Raw genomic sequence first — 27,291 nt, 5'->3', positions numbered from 1 at the left:
TACTACCTTTCACTATAAATAATGACAACCAACCCTTCACTTAATTCACAAGCAAGGGCCAACTGATAGAGGACCCGTGATGTCTCCACCAGTGTACGCAACATAGTGATAGCATAAGCCTCAGTGGTGGTGCCATCTGGTAATTTAAAACAGGAGCCATCGATATATCGTTTGCCTTGAAGGTCAGATAAGGGAACATCAGTCAGGTCTACCCGTCCTTTCATCTCTTTTTCCGTTCGAAAAATACAGTCATGTTTGTCAACTGCATTAGTTCTCAGAAGGGAGGGGTAGTAACATGGCTGGGTTCAGAGTGGCACATATTTTAATCGTAATATGCTTAGTAAACAATGTCAATTCACAACCAGTAAGACGTGCACTGGTGAGGTGCTGTGTCTTTATCTTATTCAAAAGTGTATCCACAGCATGGGGTACCATAACTGTGAGGTATGTATCAAGTACGAGTCCAGCCAATTGTCTGATTGAAGTGGCCACAGCCGGGACTGCTCTCAGACAGCTCGGGAGGGTTCTTGCGACAGGGTCAAGTACAGCGGAAAAAAAAGCGCAAGGCCTCTGTTTGTCCCCAAACTTTTGTGTTAAGACAGAAAGTGCGCAACCAGCCATCTCATGAACATAAAACACCGTTTGTTATAATTCGGTGTGCCAAGCACTGGAGCTGAACAAAGCGCAGTTTTTAATTGTTCAAAAGACTGCTGACATTCGGACGTCCAAGGCAAAGGCTCATGCCCTGCTTTCATTGTTAATGAAAGCAAAGGTTTGATTAGTAACAAATAATTTGGGATCCACTGGCGACAGTAGGAAGTAATACCTATAAAAGCGTGCACATCTTTTTGAGTTTGCGGAATGGGCATTTTATTGATGGTACTGATGCGCTCAGGGATCAACCTCCTACCCTCCTTTGAAAGTAGGTGCCCTAAATAGGTGACCTCCTGTCGACAATATTGAAATTTGGAAATAGAGACCTCATGTCCATGGTGTGACAAATGCAACAGCAATGTGACTGTACTGTCTTTGCAGCCTTGTTCTGTATCAGAAGAAATTAACAAATCATTGACATACTGTACCAATACATTACCTGGGGAAAGTGAGAGAGAATCCAACGGACTCTTTAATGCCTTACTATAGCTACTAGGACTCTCGCTATAGCCTTGAGGAGCATGACGGAATCTAAAGCTTCTGCCACCCAATGTAAACCCAAACAAATACCTACTGTCCGGGTGTATAGGAATACTGAAGAATGCATTTTTCAGATCAATAACAGAAAAGTACGCATCAGTCGATAGGACCATCGTTAAAAGCGTGGTAATATCAGGAACCACTGGAAATTGCAGAACCACTATTTTATCAACCTCCTGCAAATCAATCACAAAGAGATAAACATCTTCAAGGGCCTCAGAAGAACCCAAGGGTGTCCTCTTTAGGATCGGAAGAATAGGACTATTACAAATGTTAGCAGACGTTTCTTCAACCACTCCCTTTCGTATAAAATCCTGAATAATCTGAAGGGCCTGTTCTTCTGCCTGCGGTATTTTTTATTGGGGAATATGGGGCAGAATAGCATTATCTTTAAGCTGTATGTAAACTGGTGGTATATGCAACAAACCCACATCTGTATCTCCTGTGGCCCATAGTGTGTGGTACCTCAGCGAATTCAGCTGGGAGGGGCACATCTTGAGGCAATCATTGTCTAGTACTCACATCTGGACCCATAGTAATGTGAACACCAGCAGGGGAGTAACTTCTTCAATAAGTCCAAACCCATCAAATTTTCACCACAATTAGATGTTAACAAAAATGGGGATTCCACAGTGAAAGGACCATCAGTTAATGCAAGGGGGCTTGAAATGGGGCTGACAACCGGTACATCCGAAAAACCTACTGAAACATTATTTTGGCCAGACAAGGCCACCCCAGGGACCATATGTCGAGAAACAGAACTCTTTGTCGCACTTGTGTCCACCACAGTCGAACCCTGCAAATCCGCTGTGACAAAGGACCACGCTGATCAACAGGTTTCTGAACTGGACCCTCACCCTGTCCCTGGCTACCTGTAAGACATGCCTGTCACATCATCAATCTCATAATCATCATGATAATACTGCCCATCTCTGGGGTCATCAAAATAATTATTATCAGAACAGCCCCCAGGAGCTCCAGCATTCTGATTTCGATCAGTCCCTGGGCCTCTACCACCAGAACCCCGTCCTCTAGGAGATGCAACCTTCTGTAACAGCACAGGGAACTGGCTACGGCAATGTCCTTCCTACTTACAATAATCACACTGATTATGCCCCAGAGGTGTTGTTGACAGCTGCCTAGTACGTGGGAGTTGTCTAGAAGGACCTTCCCGGCCTCTGTTGTTACTCCGACATGCCTGTTGCAACAACATCTTCGTCTTTAAATCCTTATGTTTTTGTCAGTTTTATCCTTCTCCTCCTGATCACAATGTTCATAATATTGGGCCATATTCAAGATAACAGAGGGAGATGACGTGGAGCAAGTACTTTTAGATGCCTGCAAATGAGTCACTATTTCGGGAAGAAGATTAGTAACGACTCTATCAACAAACAAACAGACTCCCCCCTCAGTGGACATATCCTGCCCACTATAATCCCAAAATGTGTCTTCAAACCGAGTAAAGAAATCAGACACACTCTCATCCTTCTTCTGTCGGCAGGCCATTAATTGGTCCCAACTTACCTTCTTAGGTGGAATAAGTGTGTGCATATATGTAATAATATGACCAGGCAAAGCAAGTGTCTCAGCACAGGGTTTGTCTCCTGGCTTCCTTTCCTGATCCCATCCCTTAATTACATCCCATGTACTGCCCAACTCTGCAGCATGATCTTGAGTATGGACCTGCCACCAAATATCAACCGGAACAAGAAGACCAAAAAACATTTCAATATCAGCGAGAGTCATTACAGTAGAAGAGGCAGCCTCTGTTAGTTCCTTATAATAGGCATTGGGATTTTTCCTAGGATCAGGCAACGTAGCCTTAAGGGCCAAAACTTCACTTCTTTTCCATGGAGTGTAAACTCATTGCTCCTGGAAGCGATCAGCCATGGCCGGTCTAGTGACCGCTCCATTCCGATCCATCAACTCAGGTATTTCGGGATGATAAATTGGGTGAACTTCACGCATAGGGAAGTGAGTAATTTTAGTGGGACTCTTATCATACAATCAAACCTGTATAAGAGACTATAGTGGCAATATTTGCGAGCACCTGTCCCGGAGCCAAATCAGCTACATAGACACGATCTTGAATATCAAATAACACTTGTGGGGCCTCTATTTTGATGTGTGTATGCCAAAGGTCTATCAATGTAGCAGACATATGTTGAAGAACGTGATGCTGTAGAAAAGGCTCGAACCCACACACAGCTTACCAAACATCCTCAGTGCTATAAACCACATTGCTAGCCCACTTCATAGCCTGTCTTGATAGTACTTCCTTCTCATCCTCACCTACTCCGGAGCACACCAATGGACTCACTTGTTCCCTAAATCTCACCCAATCCCTGTCTTCAAACCCTCGTACAGGCGTTTCAACATCCAAGGATTTCAGAGGTTGTGTAACGATAGGAGGAGGAGTAATAGGAGTAGTGGGTACGGTTGTAGTCAATGCGTGCACTGGAGGAGAAAGAGCAGAGGACACATGAGTTAGAACAGTAGATGTACCAGAGGTCACAGTCATCAAAGATGACGGGGAAAGAGAAAGAACGGGGGGCACTGTAGCCAGAGCTGTTGAAATAACAGCCGTAGATATGGGGGCTACTGGAGCAGAGGAAACAGGATGCTGTGACTGTAAAGGAACAGTGAGATATATCTTCTGCGGGACATAAGGAGGTGGGGGGTAGATTATCTAACAACTTCTCTACAAAAGTGTCATTTTCCTCTTTGGCCAGATAGGACTTGTCAATGTGCAACCAAAATCTCCTATCCTCACATTCAATTCCTGTCTCCTGTTTTTCTCTATCATATGCTACATCTTTCTGCGTCAATGTCTGCGTTATCCCTTTCCGTTCTTCTTCCTCCATTTTTAACCGCCTTTGCTTAGCCTCCTTCTGCCAAGTTTGGAGAGAATCAAACATCGACTGTCTACTGCGTCTCTTATCCACTGTTCCTGTAAAAACCCAATCTTCTGTTCATCAAAGGTGCCCATCAAAGGCCACTGAAATTCGGCATTGTCCCTCGTATATTTGTGCCATAATGTACTAAACATAATAGGGCAAGGCAATGTTTCACATTCATATCAAAATTAGGGCTGCCCTCAATAGGTGCCGGCTGAACTTCTTCCAGCTGGGCATCTGCAGAACAACAACGACAACACAAAGTCCAAAATTTGCTAAAGCTAAGCATGGTAAAAGAATACAAAGTCATTATTTCACCTGGCAAAGTATTTGCAAACACTTTTTACCAAAACAGTCCTTAGACCATAAAAAACTCAAACCAAAATGGTAACATATCCACATAGAACCAAAACAAACTTACCTGATATCAGTAGTACAAAGGAACCAATTCTCCACTGCCGACTCTTCAGACCAAACAGTCAGATCAAGGGTTTCTATGTTCAGGACTCCAGTTGGTATGACCACTAGGCGAGGTACTGTCTGGCAGGACAGAAGGAGCATCTGCGAGTAACAGACAGTCTTTGTGCAGGGATCCTTGAGTCTGACCCGACGATGTCCTTGATCTGGCCCCCGTCTGTGGAAAGGGGATGGATCAAACACCTGAAGGAGTCCCTGTTTTCAGGCACCATTTGAAGGAAGTGACCCGCCTGGGGCCACCAGAGTCACTAATGACCACCTCTCAGCCTTCTGTACCAAATGAAGAGTCAGTGAGACAGTAGAGAATACAAACCAATAACTGTTTATTCATATGCATTCAGAGTGGAGCCCCATCTGTACAGTCGCTAGGAGTGCTACAGAGGGAACTCAAATCAATATGCACAGGGTTACATTATGTACGTTTCATAGCCAGGCAAAAACATGCCCACAATAGAATTTTCCAAGCAGATGCAGCTGGGCAGTGAAATACAAAAAAAAGGTTTCAGCACTCGTATCTTACACAAACGTACATATTCCAAGGTTGTTCCATCCTGAGCCTGCCACCAGACAAGTGGTAGAGGGCCTCTATCTAGTGAGAAAGCTATGCGCTGACATGAACAGTGTACTCATTATTGAAACAAAACCTAATGTTGCAAAAACGAAACTCAGGAAAGGGCATTTCTCTGAATTGAACATAATCAGTTTCGAACAGCCTAAAAAGAAAATGGTGCAGCGAATGCTTGCTTACATAGGGCGCTGCGTGAGTGCAAACGGGTCCATTCTAACACTAGGAGATGCGTTCGCAGAGTGGTGGAAAAAGGGGGCATGGGCTCTGAAGACCTCTTAGCAATCCCGCTGTATGGGACTTACTAAAGGTAACAGAAGAGGTTATTTGTCGCCAAGGAACCTTTGCAACCAAGGGGACTTCATCCCCAACTAGTAATGCACCAGGAGACATGTTTGCAGAGTGGTAGGGATAGGGGTAAGCCAATAAGACCTGTCCGCAGTGTGGGACTTACTGAAGGTAACAGGAGGAGTTTTTGGGTCACAAGGACATCCTTGGGGATGTGGATATTTAGAAAATAATACAGAAATCGTGGGAGAACCACCATCTTCTTAATAGCAATTCCTGCGGCCATGGACAAGGGAAGTGCGATTCCTCTATCAATTTGCGTAGATAATCCCTCAACTGTTGGTCCGTAATTAAGTCAGATCACCTCTGCTGTGTCGCGGTGTAGCTAAATTCCTAGATATTTAGAGGGATCGTCGTACCACTGGAGAGGGAACCCGAAAGTGAACCGACCGTGGCTTCCATTATTGGAAATATTTCAGATTTGTCCCAATTAATGATAAGCCCAGGAAAAATCCTGAACCGCACCACCTCTCGGAGAAGGCGGGAGAGGTTAGTCTCAGGGATTGAACAAACAGTATGACATCGTCAGCATATAGTGAAGCCAAGAGGGGCCCACTGTGGAAGCAAAGTCTACGGTGCAGGTGTCGCTCCTGCAGATGGTGAACCAGGAACCATTGCGATAATAAACAGTAGTGGTGATAATGAACAGCCCTGTCTAGTTCCCCACGATAGTTCGAATGTATAAAGAAACCACCCTTTATACGAAGTCATGCAACCAGGTTTATGTATAATAGGCGAATGAGGTTTAGAAAATTGTGAGAGATACCGAGTTTCCGCAAGGTTGCATATAGAAAGGACCATTCTAAGGAATCAAATGCCTTTTCGGCATCTAGTAATATCGCTGCAGCTGGAAGTTTGGGGGCAACCTGGTTAATAACTGCGAAGAGGTACGCAAATTATTGGAGCAGTTCGGGACAAATCCAGTTTGATCAGGTGAAATAATCCGATCTATCTATAAGGAGATACTAGCCAGGATTTTATATAAGGGTGGGCATAACAGGCGTAGTGCCTCTACTCGTATTTCCACGGAGTTAAAAAAAAACTCTGTGGAAATATGCTCCGCTACGCTACGCCCCCTCCCACCTCCCAAATTCAGACGTACAACATAGTTTATTTATATTATTGCAGACGCGAGGAGCAGGACGGGGAGCGCGAAGGCAGGGGAGGCGGCAAACAACAGGGAAGTGCCTTTTTAAAATCATTTTTAATGGACTTTGGCAGGGGGGAGGGGACGGCTAACTCCGCTCAGCCCCGGAGGTGTAGTTTTTGTCTACTCCGCGTTTGCCATGGATCGCGGAGGAGGCAAATTTCTGCAAACTCTGTTGGCGGAGCGGAGTTACCCGCTCAGGGTTAATTTTTACAATCCTAGTTCAGATGCGAAAGGGGCCTTTAGGACTCGCAGCCCATTGGAGTCTTTCCGGGCTTCAATAATAACAATATGACAGCCTCTCGAATTGTGGGCGGCAGTATATTATTCTCAAGAGACTCTGCGTATACCTCCAGTAAAATAGGGAATAAGAAGGGGTTTAAATGTTTTATAGAATTTGCCGGACAATCCATCCGTAATCCTCACAATGTTTTAGTGAATGTTCAAGACATTTCTGGGATCTCTACCCAGCTTCACTTTAGGAAGTAAATTAGGTATCATCATTTCTTTATCACACACAACAAGGCATGAGCATTCTGCTTTCATCGCCGTTTTCTCTACTCTCTCCAATAGCTTTCTAAATCGAACGTAGATATACTCTGCAACATGATGTAGTGGCCTTCAATCTAAACTAAGAGGATGTCTGGTATCTATGATGGTAATTAACTTATGAGCAAAGGGATCTTTGACTGGTCTTTTTGTATTGGATTTTATCTCATTAGTTTCTCTAAACAAATTTTCTGTAAAAGCATCTGAATTTAAATCTAACACATATTCACCTATGTCTTTATTTAAATATTCCTGAGCTATGGTATGTTAAAATCCTCTTTCATTTGATAAGATGTGTGAGAAGTTGGCCTGGTATATGCTGTACACTAGTTATAGTGGGCACCCTGTACCAGTCCAAACAACCCCTTATTGATGATAGGTTAAAGACAACCTTTATTGAAAGCTATCCTAGTGGTAGCTATGGAGAGCTGCCTTCAGGCTAAGTCTTGAAGGAATGAAAAGCAGCTTGTTTTACCAGTCTATATTCTCTTGAATGGCTAAATGAAAGGCAACCACACCAGGTATATATATAAAATATATGTATTTATTACTAAACACACCCTCCTAGTCTCTTTATGAGACTAGAGGTCAAAACACATAAGTTACACATCAAATATTACAGTAAAATAGTACAAATACACGTCAGGCCCTAGGGGCGAGCCAAACCATATACTAAAATAGTGGTATAAGAACCACGACTTGACTAGACACAAGCCCTAGAGCCTGTAGAATCACTGGGACCCCAAGGAAATACCCAAGGTAGTGACAAAGGGGACCCACCAGGGCCGTGTGCAGTGTGAGAACACAGCCGCGAGTTCCTGTTAGCTTCAATGGGGAAAGTCGCGGTTAGATTTTTAAAGATTAGGGACACTTAGAAATGAGTCAGGACCAAACCCTTTGGGACTTAGGAAGTTCTAGGGCCAACACCCACGGGAGCACCGGAGTACTCGTGTTACCTTACCCAGGGAAGCCGGGTGCATAGGTGTCAAATGGTGTCGGGTCGCGTCGTTGATTTCAATGGGAGCTGGCAAAGAAGTGCTGCTGCCGGGAAGATGCGAAGTGTCCGAAGAGACAGTGACCAGGAGGACGATAGGCAGATGCCCACCAATGTCGGGTGATTTCAGGTGAAGAAGGTGAAGCTTGACTCTTCAGCCACAAGGATCAGGAGGTGTCGAGGACAACCAGGAGCTGGATTCGAGCTGTTCCACAAAGGATGTCGAGAGCTGCAGCGTCGGTGCCCGGATTGGACACAACAAGCCTTGGCAACAGCAACCTGCGCAGAAAGGAGAAAGAGGCTTCGGTGCAGACCAGCAGGTTCTGAGGGACTCACCACTTAGTTGGGAATCAGGGCACATCTGGAGCAACCAGGGAAGCCCCAGGAAAATCAAAGTTACCCCCTCAGGGACCCACCAGTCAACGGACCAGGGATCATGAAGGGACCTCAAGAGGAAACACAAAATGGTGGCCCACGGGTCACTCGGGGTGACTAGGCCGACAATCTTTGGTGTATTCTCTGCTCGAGGTAGGGGCTACAAATAAACCCAAGCACATCTTCAAGAGACGTCGAGAAGTGAATGCACTTGAAAAAGTGCACGGTGACCTGGAGTTACGGTTCCACGCTACTCACGAGGGCTGCGGGTCTCAGCTTTGCTGGGGACTCGGGACGGCCTCAGAGATGTCTGGAAATCCACTTCCTAGGCTGCAAATACGTCAGAGTCCGGCGGGAGCTTCGGAGATGCAGACCGGCAAAATGCATAGTTGGTGCCTGCCAAGCAGGGGAGTCACTCATTGACCCCAAGGGAGATTTATTCAGTCATCTAGTCTTTAGTAGAGCATCGAAGTTCCAGGATACAGCTTCAGAGTTTTGTCCAGGGATATCTAAAGTTCTGGTTACAGAGGTTCCTTACTTATACCTGAGGAAGGGGTTGGACTAGCTCCAGGGACCCACCTATGGGAGGGTTTGGAAAGAGGGGTGGCTACACCCATTTCCTTTATCCAGTTTTGCACCAGAGCAGGGGCTGGAAGCCCCTGAACCGGTTTGAGCTGGACTATGCACAGGGACACCAAATGTGCCCCCAGTGCAGGTCTTCAAAGTACTCTGAGAGTGCTCCCACCCAGCCCCAATACACATAAGCCTGTCTGAGAGGTGGTTACACCTCCCTGTGACAGGAACCTATTGTCCAGGCCTCCCCTGCCGGTGTTTCGGTCAGCAGCAGGAGGCCAGACCCGTGTCTGTGGCTGCAGCATCCATTTTGTGATGCCAGGGCTCTATTAGATTTCTAACGGGTATACCAGTACTGCCATGTCTCTCCCTCTAAAAGGGTGGGATCATATCCTCACATCAAGAACTTGTGTGGGGGTATGATTCCAAGGTGTTTGACACCAGACACGACATGTTTCCGTGCAGCCAGTCCAAAGTTAGTATTAACCATTTTAGATATAATGCACTTAAGAGTATATGGTCAGGCTGCACCACTGACAACCCCGGAGAAGAGATTCCGAAGGCTGCAGAGGGGCTCAGCTCATGCCTGGGCACCCTCTCACATATAACCAAGCACCCTGCCTTCAGGGTGGATAAGGCCTGCCATAGGGGTGACTGATAGGTTACTATGTGCAGTGATAGGTGAGGTATAGTGAACCTATACCTCAGTAAGGGGTGCATGCACCACCTTACCCAGGCTGCAGTAGCAGACCTGTGGTGCCATTTTGCATGGCCTTCCAGGGGTGGCACAATACATGCTTCAGCCCCTATTATTCTTGTAATTATCTCCCACTCTCTTCTGACATTTTTACTTCTAATCTTTTATAACCAAGTATATTCTGCAAACATCTATTCAATAAATAATATTTCTAAAATGTGTCTCTCCACTAAATTCTTTGGTAGAAATCTAATGCATTCCCACCAGAGTTTTCAAATCAATGTATCACCTTTCCAATATTTTGGTTCAGGCAATATCCCTTGAAAATCAACTACTTTCTTCAACATTGTGCACAGATTACAGTGGAGTACCATCAACTGTACCCAATCAGCTAAGAAAATGATACTGCATGCATCTAAACAAGCCCTATCGGCTTTAATAATAAGTATGCCACTGCGTAATGTAGTGACGCTTTGCCTTCCGTCAAGCTTGCTCGCTGTACCTTCAGTCCAATTTGCAACTATGAGTTGGCCTGAGCTTTGCTATCCATGATGACTTCCAGAGCTCTTACGTTTACTTTAAAGGAGTGTAGCAAGTGCAGCCCCCGCTGAAAGCATAACTGTGAAATTAAATATTTCTAAACATTATTGAGATACCCAATTTCTTTATATGTTTTTATCAGTTATTCCCACCCTCTTTCTAATTCTTATTGTTTTGAAAACAAATCTAGTTAATCAAATATACTTAATTTTAAACATTTAGGCTCCACATTCAAACTACCCAAAGATAATCCCATAAATCGGGCTACTTAAAAAACATAATTTACCATATCTTTAATACTATGATATAAACTTATCATTTAATAAATTATTATAATGAAAGTAAGCCACACTTATCTGTTTGGAGCAGCAAACAAAAGAGAAGCCAGATGGCAAGAGGAGATCTTAAAATGGACTGTGGAGTTCTATGCACTTTATGTGGTCATACCTACTGCTTCTTTATTCTTTAAAGTGTTGCCGCTCTAAGAGGTGAATAAAAAGCAGTATCCATAACCATAAAATCAAGGTATAGAATAATTTTATATGCAGTGCGATAGACCTTGCTTCTTTTGTTTCCACACCCACTGGAGGCCTGAATGTGGAGAAAAGAGCAGAGTTGCCAGAGCAGGGCCTTATTTTATTGTGACACTGAGAACAAAGCTGTCTTTCCCTCCACCAGCTGCTAAGACATTTGATTGCTTATGACTCCTGCCCTTCACATGTCGGTCACCTATGAACACTGTGCCGCCTCACGAGGCGAGTCATGGTCACCTCGTGATCCGATAGCTCATTTAACGGATTCTAGAACAAGAAAGGGGGCAAACCAGTAACCCAGGGACCTGGGTAGGACAATTGATAAACAACACATGTGGTCCCTACAGGGGAAGTGTGGACCTTGACTTCCACTGCAATAAATTTAACGAACCCTTCTTACAAGTAATTATTCTCCATTTCATAGGAATAATGTTTCAAAAATGAAAAAAGACAAATTTCAGCAACAACAATTACAAGACAAGATGCTTGTGCAAAATTGTCTGATTAATTTTGCATTGTGGGTCGAAACATCGGCAACTTCCAATGTGGACTTTTTATAATTTGATTATGAAGTTCAACACTCGCAATACGAGTGTCGCAGATAACATCACATTATCCCTTTCGGTCACATGTACATATTACCCTTCTGTATAGCATCAGCACACTTTTTATTCACTGTATCCCCTTCACTGCGCTGTCACTGAACAGGAGCACCTCGTCTAGCTATTGATATTGCTGAAATCTTGTCTTTATTAATTTTTGAAATAATATTCCTTTGAAATGGAGAATACATGCACAAAACATATGAGCAAACCTTACCTGTAAGAAGAGTTCTTTAAATCTATTGTCTTGGAAGTCAAGGGCCCCACGTACCCCATGTGAACCACTCATTTAACAGAGGCCTAGAACATTGAAGTCAACACACTCTTCAGAGACACACACAGGCTCACCAACACCCAATCTGTGTTGATTTTCAGTAGTTATGGATAATCTCTCAACTCTTGTGAGATGCTGATGCTTCCTGCCCCACAGCTTGATTGACCCTTCGAAGCGGGCAGTCAATAAACTTCCTGGTCCCTATCAGAGTCTTCATTTAATAAATATCAATTTACTCACAATCTCCTCCTGTGTTTCTGAATCTGTAATTCCATTAGTCGCCAGTTCTGCTACCTCAGAAAACTGCAGAACACTTCATGAAGTCAAACCACTGCTTTATTGAGAACATGGAGCAAGCATCTTCCCAATAACTGGCACCATGGGCATCCACAGATACACAGAAAGTGGCAACACTTGGGGTTACATCATGTCATGTCATTGGAATCCAAGTGAGCATCACAGGACTTTCAGTTTTGAAGGCTGAAGCTGTATGACAACTATAGAAAGGCAGGTGTTAAGCAGTGATGGTTCATGCTAAATTGGAAAGGCATACTTTTTGCTTATGTAAGCTGATTCCTATCAATCAATACAATCGATCCAGGTCAGAATTTTTGTAATCCTGGGCATTAACATCCTTCAATAATGCCTGCCTTCAGTTATATGATGAAGATGTTAGACGTCCAGCATTCAGCAGAGTGGAACACTGAATGGCTGGACTCTTGTTCGGTGCAATCTAAATTAACTCTACCCACACACAGTTCAGTATCACCTGAATCCCACTGTAAACATACTCACAGAAGACAGGCACAGTTGCCATCCAACTGCATGATATGTGCCAGGAGTGTCTGAGAAGGTTTCAGATTGTACTTACCTATACTTTTAACCCAAATATAATCAGTACATACTTTCTCTTTCTTTTGAAGCAAGATATCTTAAAAAAGACAAATGGCTGAATGTTGGCACATTAACAATCAAAAAATACTAACAGATCTCTTGTCATGCCTTTATTCAGAGCCACGGGAAGGTTGCTTGAAAAGTTCGAGGTTTCAGTGAATGTTGCAGCTGAAAGCAAAGTTACCTTTGAGCTGATTTATGAGGAATTACTCAAGCGAAAGTTGGGCAACTATCAGCTGCTCATCAAGGTCAAACCCAAACAACTAGTCAAACATTTCCAGGTATGATTTACCAAAGTTAACTTTCTCTCTTGTAGATATAGTGAAGCCTTTTTTTGGATGAACAGAATTTTTTAATGGTACCTTAGCTGTGAAAGTGTGTACCAAGATATCTCTTGTACATGTTTGCAATGTCTCATTTGCCTTTTTTAGTGTCTACACTTTGTATACACTCTAAATAGAGTGACTAAATATCTGCCAATTTTAGGCTGATGTTCTAGTTCGGACAAACTCCAATTCGGGTCCTTAGTCTTATATTTGTGGCTCAAACAGCACATCAATCAATTTAAGGAAAAATCTAAAAAACGTATGCTACTTCCTTTATTGAAATTTAATTTCTTTATGTTTCAATTAATTGCAAACGTTATACCCCATTCACTCTCAGCTTGCTTGGTATTTTAGAGGCAGGTTTCCAGTTTGAAAAAGAAAATACAGGAATAGCGGTGAGGTGGTTCTTACAAGCCACAGTCCCTGCTTTCATTGCTATTCACATGGGGTTGCAAAATGTGACCTGTCTAATATTCATTAGGCAGGTTATTTTGTGACCCCCTCTGTAAATGGGATATGTACATCACAGAGAGCAGCTTTAGCTTAGTGCAGCAGAAAGACAAACATAGGTGTGGGGGTCTTACCTGTGGGAGGCTTCTGATTCCGGCAGTAAATGTAGATAAACATGGGAGACAAGATCCGGCTATAGGAACGTTATGTCCATGCCAAACAGAAGTTGAGAGCAAGGTCCTAATGCAAATTCCCTACCCCCAGGGGAAACATGGGCCTCACGCTTTGAGACATTATGCATCTCTGACACCATAGTTGAATCCCCAGCCTCCCAGGCCTGGTGTGTCTTCCTCACTGACAACCATTTAGTCACATATAATTATCGCAACCTCTTGTTTTCACTGAAGAGAGGTAAATCACCAGGATAGAAAAAGTCCATGGGGACCTTTGTAACAACAAACCTAAGCTCTGGTCTTAGTACTTAGATCTAGCCCGATACTAGGGTCATGGAGGGGAGTGGAAATATTCCCAGTACACAAGGAAGGCGGCTCCAATGGGTCCTGCATGGATCTTGCACCTGGAAGTCACTTGTGCAGCAAGCAAAAAAGTGCATGCATGTGAATGACTGGAGTGATCCACAAAGATAAGTACGAAATATTTATAGATCATAAGGGCATCCAGCGGACACCATTTAATGATGTAAATGTACATAAAAAGGTTCATTGTTGTTATTATTTAAAAATGTAAACAGCAACAAATACGTTAGTTTTTTTCACATTGATGTTGTGTTGTTGCAATAGTAGTTCTCCTTAGTATGGGAGAAACCGCAAGTTCACATGTTTGGTGAACAAGCTTAGCTGAATAGCCAATGGAGATTAATTGGTAGGATTATGACTGAACTTCTCTTAGAGTCCAAATATGAGTCAGCTTGAGGGATGTCCCTGGTGTTAGCGCATTATTCTTACACTGTGATTACCAGCTATAGGAACATGATAGTCCCTCAATGCACAGTGTTAGAAAAGCTCAATTAGGAGTCCAATGGTACGTTTGGGCATCAGGTCTCCAGAAGGTCAAAGTCAGAAATCCAGGAAATCTCCATGAATTAGTGGGGGCATGGCCACAGTACTGAGCTACCAGTACCAGCGGGATATCCCTCTGTATCCTGGGCAAAGTGAGATAAGCCCTGTTAGGTGTTTTGTGTTCCACCAGGGGATAGGTCAAACAGATCTCTAGTCAGGGGCCTGGGAAACCAGTGTGAATGTTTGAGCTAATGCTGGTGTGGCTGTTGGGCTGGATTCCAGGCTGAGGCAGGAGTCACCCTCATAGCACAGGGAAGGACAGGAAAAACACAGTGAGTAGTCCTTTGCTCTTCTGTGGCATCAATCTCAGACATCCTCAGGCAGAACTTTGGGAAGGCTGCATTGGTATTGGCATAGGCTTGATCCAGCTGCCTCAGTTGCTATTCTTTACCACAGCCAGAGCTAAAAAACGCAGATGAGGGATTGCTTGTTGTGCCTGGGCATCAAGCTAAATCAAGGCCCCCAGTTAGATCTCCAGGAGGCTATTTTGAATGAATGGGACGATGGTAGTTGTCATAGTTTTAAAGCATGATCCAGGGGTATGTGTTACTAAGGACAAAGTTGGACAATCCTTCTTTGGAGTCCGGTTCTCCTCCAGTAGGCAAAGCTCAGACAAAATTCCAGTCAGGCTACCAGGAAGCCTGTGGGCATGGTTGAGTGGTTGATGGTGTGACTGCTGGGCTAGGTTCCAGGCTGCAGCAGAGGGTGTCATTGTCACTTATTATGCAGAGCTGGATTATGTGAGCATGGTGACAAGACATGTGCTTAACTGGAGTGTCAGGCAAGACCCCAGTCAGACCTCCAGGAAGCTTAGATTAATGGCTAAGGCCATGCACACTCATCTGGGCTTTAGGGCATCCCCCAATGGTGTCCCTCTGTAGTCAAAGCAGAATTATACAACGCTGGAGAGGAATATATTGCTATTCTCACACATCAGGCTCAGTCAAGATCCAGGTCAGACTTCCAGCACGTCCCCCTGAAAGAAAGGGGGCATGGCCACAGGGCTAGGCTTGGTACCACACACCCACTGGGAGGTGTCTATCCCTTGCCAAAGCAGAGTTAGGCAAGATCAATGAGAAGTCCTATGCTCTTCAGAGGTGATGGGCTCATGCAAGACCAACCAGCCCAGCATGAAGTAACAATAACTGGTTGGGAGTGTGGTTGCTGGGCAAGGATAAAGGCACAAGCCTGGTGTGCCAATCTCTACCCAACACAAATGTATACAAGTCTATTGAGAAGCCCTGTGCTCCTACAGGGCGTCCAACTTAAAGAAGATCCCAATCTAAGCTATGGAAAGCCTGTGATAATGGCAAGGGCTAATACTCCAGGCATCGACAAAGTATCCCCCTCAGTACCCAACGGCAATATTTTCATATTCAACTAAAATTTATATTAGGCTTTAGGTTTTGTTCGTGCCAAGTTGCGAAGAACTGGGGGGAGAAGACCCTTTGCTGAACCAAGGCATTCACTCAACAGCTACCGAGACACTTAGCTGTGTAAATTAACAGTTTGCAAAACAGTATTGCTAAGATCAGAGCATGAGCCTCATATAGAGTGAAATACATTTCATTCACCCCCAGAGCAGCACCCACGCATCCCACTCCTACCAGAGTTGAAGGTGGCTGTTTTTGAATGCTGGCCATGCATGGGCATGCTTGTAGGCACAGTGGCCATGTGGGAATGCTTTTTCTGAAAGGGTCATACACTGAAAAGAAACATGTCTATTTTTTCTTACCCAAATCTTTCATTATTATTACCTACCAGCAAAAATGGTTCTGGAATGTCTCTTGGTTTCATAACATCTGGTTGGGTTGTAAAACCAATTGGGACATCATTCAGGGGGTGGTCCGTTTAAATTTCATGAGAAGGTATTTCCACATTGCCCCCATGGGGGCAGGGATAAATTCATTGGGAACACCAATAAGTCTGGGCCCCGGTATCACAGGTATAATCATTTGGATTTGCCAATATTTTATAGATTAAAGTTTTTTCATCTATAGACGCAGATAAGAGAAAATATCACTTAAGTTTTTTAAGGTACTTATTCCCAACATATTAAATTCAAAATGGCAAAATGTATCTGTATGTATAACGATATTTTCCATTGCTTTGAAAATAAACACATTGTTTACCTTTTCTTCAGATCGACGTTCACGTCTTCGAACCGCAAGGCATCCGCTTCCTGGAGACCAGCAGCACGTTCCTAACAAATGAATTGTCTGAAGCCCTTACAAAGACTGTTAGCGAAACAAAGGTAAGGGGCGTTCTCAATTTAAGATCAGTTTTCATATGATAGAATCCATAGTTTCAAATGAATTAAAAAGGCTAGTCATACTAGAGGCACTCTGTCTAGAGTGAAGTCCATGCCTGCTCTTTATTACATCTCTATGCCTACTTAAGAACAGAGATAACCATGTCTCCATAGTGCATTCCCTTTCCTTGTCAATGGTTTTCTCTTGTCAATTCAGAAATCCTAATTTAGATTCATTAATGGGATATGTGAGTTTCAGGGGTTTGGACAGCAATAGTATGGTGTCTGGGTTCCGAAATGAGATGAACTGGTCAATGTATTGGTAGAATGTCAGGGGAAGGAACCTCGAAGTCAGGTGCACTGGTAGAGGTACTTGGAAGGTTCCAGGGGCCAGAAGATCAGGCAGTGAAAGGGCCTGTTGGTCCGAACTGAAGGTCAGTGGCACAGCTCATTGTGAGGGTTCTGGTGCTCATACTGCAGGAAACTGAAGGGTTGGATTGAGGTCGGTTGGCAGAGATGTTTGAGTTTACTGCTTAATTGAATAGCAGTAGAGGCGGCTGCCAAGTAGTAAGGGATGCTTTGGCACTTCTGTTTTTGCAGGCCTATTAGCACAGCAATGGGTGGGCTGTCAGACCACTCAGAATGAATCAACACAGTGATGGGATGTTATATTGTACCCTCTTCCTTATGCTGGTCACTTGCATGTGACTCTCTGTTTAGATCTGGACTTTGAGGGAGCTTTATCGGTTTGCCAGACTATTGTTTTCCCCCAAAATCTATACATAAGATCCATAATTAGAGGAGCTCTTGGTCAATGGGCTTTATTCACTGATCTGTTAAATTGCCACTCGAATTTTGCTTCCGAATCCCACAGCTTACAGAATGGGGCAATGGGTGAGCCTGCTTTACCCACTAGCTCCCTTCCCTTTAAGTGACAGCACAAGTATGTGCACATTGCCCACATCCACCTAACTTCGGTTGCTTTATTTTCAGCAACAAAGCTGTTTTCAAATGTGCAATTTTTTTTTTTTACTTTACATACGACCATTTATTTTGTCTCCTGTTTACAATTTGTTGTAAAGCGTGTAAGTGGCATTGTAACATTGTAGCTGCCGTCAATTTGAACAATTGTCTAGGTTGTGATTTATTTATGCCTCCTTCGCTTACAAAATTGGCACCACTAAGTCTCAGGGCCACATGCATCAAACTGTGCATTTGCGATTCCTAAATTGCGATTTTTAAGAAATCGCAATTTAGGAATCGCAAATGCTTATGCATGTAGGAATCGCAAAAAAAATTGCAATCCCTACACATTCCTTATTTGCAACTCGCAAATTGCGATCTGCAAATAAGGAAGGGCTTCCCATTAATTCCTATGGGCCTTGAGGCCCATAGGAATCAATGGGAATTGCATTCTCAATTTGCGAGTACCAAATAGGTACTCTCAAATTGCGCATGCAATTTCAAGCGTGCATGGATGCTAAAAGGACACCCTGATGCACCCCTGAAATTGCAATTTCAACATAATGTTGCACACACACATGCCCCAAGGAATTGTATGTGTGCAACTTAGCACTTTGAAAAATGCACTTTTGGGCAATTTATTTTTGGTTGTTGCAGTGCATTTAGGGAATCGCAATTTGCGATTCCCTAAATGCAATTGCAATTTAAGTAATCGCAATTACTGCAGTACGCTTCGTAGTTTATGCCGGGGATAATTTCTTTAAAATGTTCCCGGTTTGCTCAGATGCAGGCGTCTATTTCTGTAATCATTGCATCCTGTTTTTAAGTCTGAGCACATCCATATTCTATATCCGATATGAACTGCAACTTCACTGTCAATTAGGCTTTCCCCCCTGCAGTAATTTCTGATGAGAGATTCTGGTTACCATGCAAAAAGGAGTCAGAGCAGCAGCTCTGTCCTTTAATCAGAAATTGCTGACCATTAACATGATGCCCTGATGAGAGTCCTGGTACCAGAGGACTGTGTCTTGAAACGCGTTGGCACTTTTTTCAACACGGAGCAATTCGAGTAAACTTGCTGTGACGAGAGGGATTTGCATTGAATCGTATGCCCCACGCACACACTGTAAACATTTTCCTGTGTTTGGTGCATGTTTGGCCCCAAAAACAAGATTGCGATAAGAGTATTCTAGTTTCTGATGTTATGATGCAAAAGTCTAATGTTTTATATAATAATGTGTTTGTATATAAGTATTTCATGCACCGTCTATTGTAAATCGCCATAAGTATTTTTCATGTTTCAACTTTCTAAAAGTGGCATTTTAAAAATTGTAATTAAAAATCAAACTTTTCCATTAATGAGGATTTTACAATTCAATTTCATAACTGCCTGGTCCCAATCAAAAAGTAGCACTTATTAAATGTAATAAAGACAAGCCAATGTTTTCCTTTGGGACAGAAGGCTTCACAGAGGTGAAAAATGCATTTAGGGGTTTTTCACTACCAGGACATTTGAACATAAAAGTACATGTCCAATCTTTTAATTACAATGTACCCTGCTCTATTGGCTACCTACGGCCTACCTTAGTGGTGTTTATATCCAAAAGGTCCTGCAGTCCCACTGGTAGCATTTAATTTACAAGCCCGGAGTATATGGAATACCAATCTACAAGGGACTTTATAGTAAATTAAATATGCCAATCAGGTGACAAGTGACAAGTGTGTTGTGGGATACTGTTTTGAATGCTGCGGAAAGGTTCAGCAGAATGATGGCTGCTGTTTCTCCTTGGTCCAGGATGGTCCAAATGTCATCAGTGGCTGTGATGAGTGCTGATTGGGTGCTGTGGTTCTTTCTGAATTCTGATCGAGTGTTTTCCAGTCAACTGTGTAATTCAAGGTAGGTTGTGAGGCTGGCCTTCTCTATCACTTTGGCTGGGTATGGGAGCAGGGAGATAGGTTGGAAGTTGCTCAGTTGGTTGGGTTGGCAGATGGCTTCTTGAGGAGGGCATTGACTGCTGCATGCTTCCAGTCTTCCAAGTGTGGCAGGTGTGTTGGTGATGCAAATGAGCATGGTGCAGATTGCTTGTGCTCCCAGGTTATAGACGTAGTGGGGCATGGATCCAATGAGGCCCCTGAGCGAATGGTCCACATGATCGTTAGTGTGTAGTTTTTTGGTGAGCGTTGTCCAAGTGGTCAGATGGTCGTCTTGGTTTGGAATTGATAGGTTGGTGATGAGATCACTGGGGTTGAGTTGGTGTGTGAAGTTACTGTAGATGTTTGCGATTTTTCTATAGATGAAGTTTGACACGTCACCACACAGTACTTGGGAGAGGATAATGACATTGACTGGGGCTGAGGGTGTGGTGAAGTCTTTGACGATTGAGAAGATCTCCTTACAGCTGCTGGAGATCCCTTTGATGTGTTCAGTTAACGCTCTTTTTTTAGTGCCTCTCAGTTGCTGTTGGTAGCGTCGGAGTGCAGCTTTATAGGTGGTTCTATCGGTGACTTTGTGGCTGGCTTTCCTTTTTCTCTCCTGCTGTTTGCAGTGTCGTTTGACATTTCAAAGGTCCTATGTACCAACTGGCAGGCTTGTCGAATCTTCCTTGCTTGTTGGGTTTGATGGATGTGAGGGCTCTGGACAGTTCTTTGTCCAGTTGTTGAAGTTGTTGATGTCCTCATTGAGGTTGTCTGTGGGTTTGGGTTGGTCAGTGCTGAGGGTGTTGATCCAGTCTCCTTCTGAGATTTTGCCCTACCAGTGGCTTGGCAAGCTGATGCTGGTGGGCGCACTGACTTGTAGTGTGTTGATTTGGAAGTGGATGGCGGCATGGTCTGTCCTTGTGAGTAGCAAAGTGGTGCTGTATATAATACTGTTGGTGGTGGTGAAGATGGGTTCCAGTGCTTTTCCAGCGATGTGTATTAGTCCTGTGGTGAGCTTGGTAACTCCAATGTAGTTCAGGCTTTTGCGGAGGGCTGTGGAGCAGGGGTCGGTTCTGTATTATAGGTGGTAGTGGAGGTCACAGAGGAGTATGTAGGCTCTGGAGTCAGTGGTGAGGGGGCTGCTGAAGGTGGCTCGTGGTCCTGGTGGTCTGTAGGCAAGGGTTCCATTCAGGGTGAAGTACTCTGAGATTTGCAGACTGAAGTGCAGATGTTCCATGTATGGAGTGGCACTCTCTGTAGATGTTGAGTACTTGATAGAGTCCTTGTAGATGACTGCAAGTTCTCCGCTTGGCTTGTGAAGGTGGTCCTGTCGTGCAGTCCTGTAGCCCGCTGAAATTGCTGCAGGAATACCGGGTACCGATGTGGAGTTGAGCCAAGTTTCTGTGAGGAAAAGGAGGTTCCGTGTGTTGCTGTTCAGCAGGTCCCAGATTTTGTTTCCTGAGATATCATGTGTTGAGTAGCATGCATGTGATTGGGTGTTGGTGTGTGGTTGTGCTGTAGCTTTTAGTATTGGTTGGGGTGTTGCTTGTATTGCTGGTGCTTGAGTAAGCTTTGTGGGTATGTGACTACAAGAGAACCGGCAGTGGGAGCAGGTGAAGGCTCCTACAATGGGGTGTGCTGCATCGCAGGAGCAGTGGGGAGAGCGGCATCAAGAGTCAAAGGACCAGAGGAGCGCTGTGGAGTTTCGTTGGGTTGTGAACAGACCAGATATTCTGGCACTGGTTGCACATGGGTGCAGGCAGGCTTGCTCTTGGTGAAACCTTTGGAGTGCCAACAGCATGCCTGCTACACATGTCCTCACTATTTTGCCAATTTACTATATTTTTCTAAAGAGTGATACATAATTCAAAGCGTTGTAAATACCTAAAAATTGGTAAAGCCATTCACAGTTTTTGCATGTGCAAGCAAATGCCTACTAGTATGTAGATCAGAACTTGCTAATTTAACTACAGTTTAAGCACTGAAACAGCACCCTCCTGCCCATTATTACAGTCACAGTTTGACCTTTAGCGAAATCGAACTCATGCCTTTACGTAGGCAAGAAATTAATGAATAAAGGCCTTACCATGCATACACCCTGTTCGGCATTATTGGTGTGGGAGTAGTTGTATGTCAGTATGTAGAGCACAACAATATCACCGAGATAGTACTGACTACCATATTTTGTGAAGTTAAAATTATATAGATAAGCATAGATTAAGCAGCATAAAAGCATTGGAGGAATTTGCTATGCAAATGTTTGTGCCTGTATTTTTATCATGTTTTGGCAATCTATTTGTAAACGGAAGCTTTCTCGTGGCAAAATCTTTAAGTCTTACTATCTTTAATATTTAGGCCCATATTTTATTCAAGCCAACAATACACCAACAACGCAAAAAAGATGGACTTGAGGAGACTCTTCTGGATGGGGACCTGATGATAAATTATGATGTAAAAAGGGATACATCTGCTGGAGACATACAAGTAAGCATGAACATGGCTCGTATATCATATCATGTGCTGCCCACTTGAGATAATCTTCTGTGAGCCACAGTGACACCACATGGTTCTGTCCAACAGACTCCCTCAAGGTCTCTTACTGTATTTACAACATACTCTTCCACCAGTTATCACTATAGAAAATCCCAAAATATTATACCCAGTGGCGGCTTGCCGAGGGAGTGCTGTGGGGCAGTGGGGAAGTAATTAAATAAATAAAACAATTTACCTTGCGTGCGATGCATCGCCAACGTGGCCCAACTGGTAATGAGGGCCCAGGTGTCTATCAAGTAAAAATGGCCACATTCTATACAAATAGAGTAAGCACATGCAGACTGACAATGGAGCAAGGGTATCCTAACTGCATGTAGATCGTTCTGTGAGAGTTGACAATTTTCCATGATTCTTATCTCCAATATTTTGTTCCCTTAAGGGTTTAAATAGATGTCCATTTATTGAGCAGGAATAAAGCCTGTATTTTTCTCGAAAACAAATAGAGATTAGATCAGTCCATATATGGAATATCTGTATACCACTTCCTAGTTCTTGTTATCTTAATCAAGAATATTGGCACCGTTTAAGGTCCTATAAAGAGAAATGTGCATTTTTAAATGGTAGGTGGTGATGCTAGGCACTACAGTACTTAAATAACTGGGTGTTTTACATGACAAAGTTAGGAAGAAGTTAGGAATTTAATTAATTTCCTTCAGATGCCATTGCTTGTGAATGTGAATTTTTGATATCTTTTATGCCTTCCACGCAGAAAGTGAAAATGCAGAAGTGTCTGCAGTATTTCAGTAGACTTGAAAATTTCTATTTAACAAAAGTGTTACCAGAATATAAACATGTTGTGTGCATTCTTCCCCACCCTGGCTATGTCTTTGACAGCTTCTCTTGTTCTTTCAATTATTTTTTCTGATTACTTACTTTAAGTGCAATTCTGTTTCTCAGATAATAAATGGATATTTTGTGCACTACTTTGCACCATCTCAGATGCCAGCACTTCCCAAAAACGTTGTGTTTGTCATTGACACCAGTGGTTCCATGAGCGGCAAAAAGATTGTGCAGGTAGGTAGCATTTCTCTTTTATTTGATGGCTTTGCATTCATGACACAGGGATGCCATTGACAATGAGCCCGCCATTGATAAAGAAAGATATTTCCTTGGTATGTTTAATTTGGGGGTGGAGGGCATCAGCTGATTGACTATAGTGAACATTTTATTGACATTTTATTGACACAGGTAAGGAATCAAGACAAAGCATTTGCCTGAACTAATTCGAAAACTAAATTAAAACGCACAATAAAGTTGGATTTCTTGTTCACATGGGGGCTAGATCCCTTCAATGGTTTTCTCATCATTCTGTAGAGAACAATATTGGCCTTAAAAGATGAGCCCTCGACGGCCACAGATAATGTCAGTGTCTGCCCTACAACCTCAGTTTGTCTCAGGATTGCTCTTATCTTGCTAGGTATCAATGTTGCCTTCCTTTACTTCATTCCATGTGTGGTTTATCCGGAAGAAATATGGTCTTTTTAAGCGACAATGGGAAGAAACTAGCCAGGAAACTCATCAATGGCTTCAGTTTAGGAAGAATTAATCCTAGGTCAGAAGTATCAAAAGTTATTAAAATCACTGACACATGTAAGTTTGTGTTTGAAGTCAAATACTTGTAAAATATTGTGCATATCCATGTAGCATGTAATTGTTAGACCAACAATCTACATCCATTCAAAACGTATTGCGTCTTACTTTAGGTACTGTGGGAACTGAGAATTACTGATATCATGTGGTGCAGTAATTCTAGGGTTCAGAATTACCACAGTATTTTAATTTTTTCAGTGGGAATGGGAAATTACCACATCACTCATTGTATTCACACTGATTCCCTCTGGTTTGTCTCTCATCTAACACCCCTTTCCTTGCAGATATTTTGCCGTGTTTTTTCCTGTAAAATTTTCACAGGACAAAACCTGAAAGTCCGTTTTTTCCCAGCACCTCTTCCAATTCAGATTTAATAGAAAACTTTTGTTTCCACCTGCTTTACAATATTACTTATAAAGAGAGCTAAGATAGTAGAGTTTGATGACTTGATTCAGACAGAAATCCGTATTCTAGGATTCCAAAATTAAATTATCTATGTATAGCGTGAGTAGCAGTTATGTTCTTTGAATGAGCAAACAAAGGGGTTCTGCTGGCTTACATGTAACATGGGACTAAAGACTTACAGTGTCCTCTTAATAATAGTGATTAAGAATGAAAAGTATGTTATTTTCCTCTAGTGACTTTGTAGTACAACCAGGCAAGCTGCATATTGCATTAAAGAGATACCGGAAGGTGTGCATAGCGTTTGCGGTACTGCCACTCTATGGGGCTGATTCACAAAAACATGTGTGCAGGAACTACCACTGCAGGAGTAATCTTGCAATGAGTCGTCCACCTTCATATTAGTTAAAATGCACAAAAGGCAGTATTTTCTATTTGTACTGATTGTATAGGAATATTTCAATTTTCTTCTCCTTGTAGATGTTTGGTGCCCAGTTGACAAAGGCATGCAAGAGTAAAAAAATACAATGAGAGTACCTATTTATATACTCAAAAATACTTTTGTGAATATGCTCCCTAATATGTAATTTGCATGTCCTTAAAGAGTACTGATAGTTAGAAACTAACAGGTTTGTTTTTGTTTTTGTTGTATTCTTTACAGACAAGAGAGGCTCTTCTGAAGATTTTAGAGGACCTAAGTCCAGAGGATCATTTTAACTTAATTACGTTCAGTTCAGCTGTGTCTAGATATAAAAATATCATGCTTAAAGCAAGTGAAAGCAATATTGAAGAAGCAAAAGCCTTTGTCAAATCTATTAAGGATGATGGAGGTGAAACATATTTTAATCTTTGCATTTTTTCAACTTCTTTTTGATTAAGTACTTTTCGAGCATTCATTTTGCAGGCTTCTGTTTGTCCATATGTGGTTCAAGCATTATGTCACCCCTGTTCATGAATATTTGTGCAGTCCGTACCTTCTATAGCTTGCCAGTCCAGAGAGGGAAACAGAATTTCATCCTCTACAAATGTATTTGCGAAATGTTTATATTTACAACAATGAGTCTCCTTCTTGCTCCGCTGCTCGTTGAGCGATGCATAACTCTACAAAAAAGGAAGTCTGGGAGCAGGGACAGAATTTGTAGCCTTACATAATTCAAAACCTAAATGACTTCTTTTCTAAGTTTATTTACTTAGCTTGACGTTTGACTGCGAACTTCTAAAATCCTTTTCCCATCCCTATGATGTCTTAGCCCTTGAAGGTTAGAAAGGTAAACTTTTTGGACATCTGTTTTCCATCAGACTATCTCCATCACTGGTCAACAGCTGATGGTACCCAGTTCATAGTCTACTGCCCCCAATAGAAATAGATGTGACTTTCCGTTTGTTATTTATCTAATATTATTAATCCACACATCCTTTATTTCTTTAATATTGCTCTTTTAACTAATTTGGTTTAGAAATGGTAGGTTTCTTTTTCTCTGCTGGATTGCCATTTTGGAGTTATTGCACATGTACCATATCCATTTCTATGATGAAATTCTATCAACTTGAAGTAACAAGAGTGAGCCAAGTACTTCTCACAGAAACAAATATACGAATAAGATCAGATTGTTTGAGCTTTGTGTGAATCACATTTCTCATTCAAACTATAGCATTTCTGTCCCCTATCTTAAAAATCTTAATTTCTATGATCTCTATTTTATTGATGATCTTATATACACAGTCATAAAGCCTTCAAGTTAGAGCTTGAAATATATAAAAAAAAAACTTTAGTACAATCTCAAACAAGTTTTAAAACAAGCATTTACTTTAGGCAGAAATGTTATAATTTAACTTGATAATATTACCTTTCCTAGCTGTACCTAAGCAAGTCAGGGTTGGGAGTAGTCTGAGAACCCCTCGATACCCACAACCTTTCATCCAAGTACCCAGACTACTTCAGATGAGACACCTTAGAGTGTATGTAGTTCATCTTTAAAATAAATGCATCCAGAAGCGAAGGGGAAGCTAGTAGGTTTCATTAAATCTATCTGAGAAACAGTCTCCAAATTTTAGAAAATTAATTAGAACTTAAACATTTAGCATTGTAAAAAATAAATGGGGCAACACCATAAAACATTCTATCAACATAATGTTACCTTGTGTCAGTCTAGATGAAGCCATGACCTAGGCAGCAAACCAAAATCTAACTGTAAGCAAGAATTGTTTGATTTTCCGATGTTATGAGAGATGTAATGGCTCTAACAACTTTGGTAATATACAACTTCATGTTGTGGGCTGAGTTGATAACAAACACACAATTTTAGCAGAAAAATAGCTGGGATAAGTGAAGTTCCAATGGTTTTCAGTGGGTTTCATTTACGAAAACAGTGGGATTTCGGATTTCTAGCTGACTCTGACTTGTTACTGTATATTGACAACAGATATCACCTGAAGTTAGCTATGTGTGTCCGAAGGGTACCGGAGGGCAGAAACATCTGAGAAGGCTGCTATGTCACCATGTTACTTCTAGGTCGATAATAATTGAACATAATCTAACTTTTTGATTTTCTCCTACAGCGACAGACATTAATAGTGCCCTACTATCTGCAGTTCAAATATTAAGAGAGTCTGAGGAAACTCGAGTCCTACCAGAAAGAAGTGTTTCCATGATCATTATGTTAACAGATGGGAAACCCAATACTGGTAAGCACCAAAGAACTCTTCCAGACATTTGAAATTTGTTGGGCCTTATTGAGAATCATGATGGAAAAGTTCATTTGATTCACTACATCTGAATAGACATTTTGAATGTAATCTGTGTTTCTGACTTGCGGAAATACTGGCCTATTACTTGCATGGCCCTGAGAAATTGTGAATAACATGCCGTGACTTAACTGGTGGCATGTTAAATGACATCATTGATGATATCACTGATGAAATTGTTTACTGTTGTAAATAATCTGCCCCATAGTTAAATGTGTTGTTTTTTAAACAACTGAATACATTGAAACCTCGTTACACTTATTAAAAATGTATTCATGTTTTGAACTTGTTACACACTGGGACCATTTCTTTCAGAGCTTAGTAAACCTTTGTAATGTTTTATTTAGAGTTTTACA

The 27,291-nt window shown here is 42.4% G+C and overlaps 1 protein-coding gene across 1 annotated transcript in view; it reads left to right on the top strand.

The window, feature by feature from the left end:
* Positions 1-27,291, top strand: part of LOC146797518 (inter-alpha-trypsin inhibitor heavy chain H4-like) — a 548,934-nt gene that overhangs the window by 86,655 nt on the left and 434,988 nt on the right. The window contains exons 4-9 of the mRNA XM_085627617.1: positions 12,778-12,940; positions 16,658-16,768; positions 22,001-22,129; positions 23,096-23,212; positions 24,852-25,020; positions 26,750-26,875. Coding sequence (XP_085483743.1) covers positions 12,778-12,940; positions 16,658-16,768; positions 22,001-22,129; positions 23,096-23,212; positions 24,852-25,020; positions 26,750-26,875 — 815 coding nt within the window. The remainder of the gene's footprint in view (positions 1-12,777; positions 12,941-16,657; positions 16,769-22,000; positions 22,130-23,095; positions 23,213-24,851; positions 25,021-26,749; positions 26,876-27,291) is intronic.

The sequence above is a fragment of the Triturus cristatus genome, chromosome 9 (assembly GCF_964204655.1).
Source record: "Triturus cristatus chromosome 9, aTriCri1.1, whole genome shotgun sequence".
Classification (NCBI taxonomy): domain Eukaryota; kingdom Metazoa; phylum Chordata; class Amphibia; order Caudata; family Salamandridae; genus Triturus; species Triturus cristatus.
This window is presented reverse-complemented; position numbering and strand designations above follow the sequence as displayed.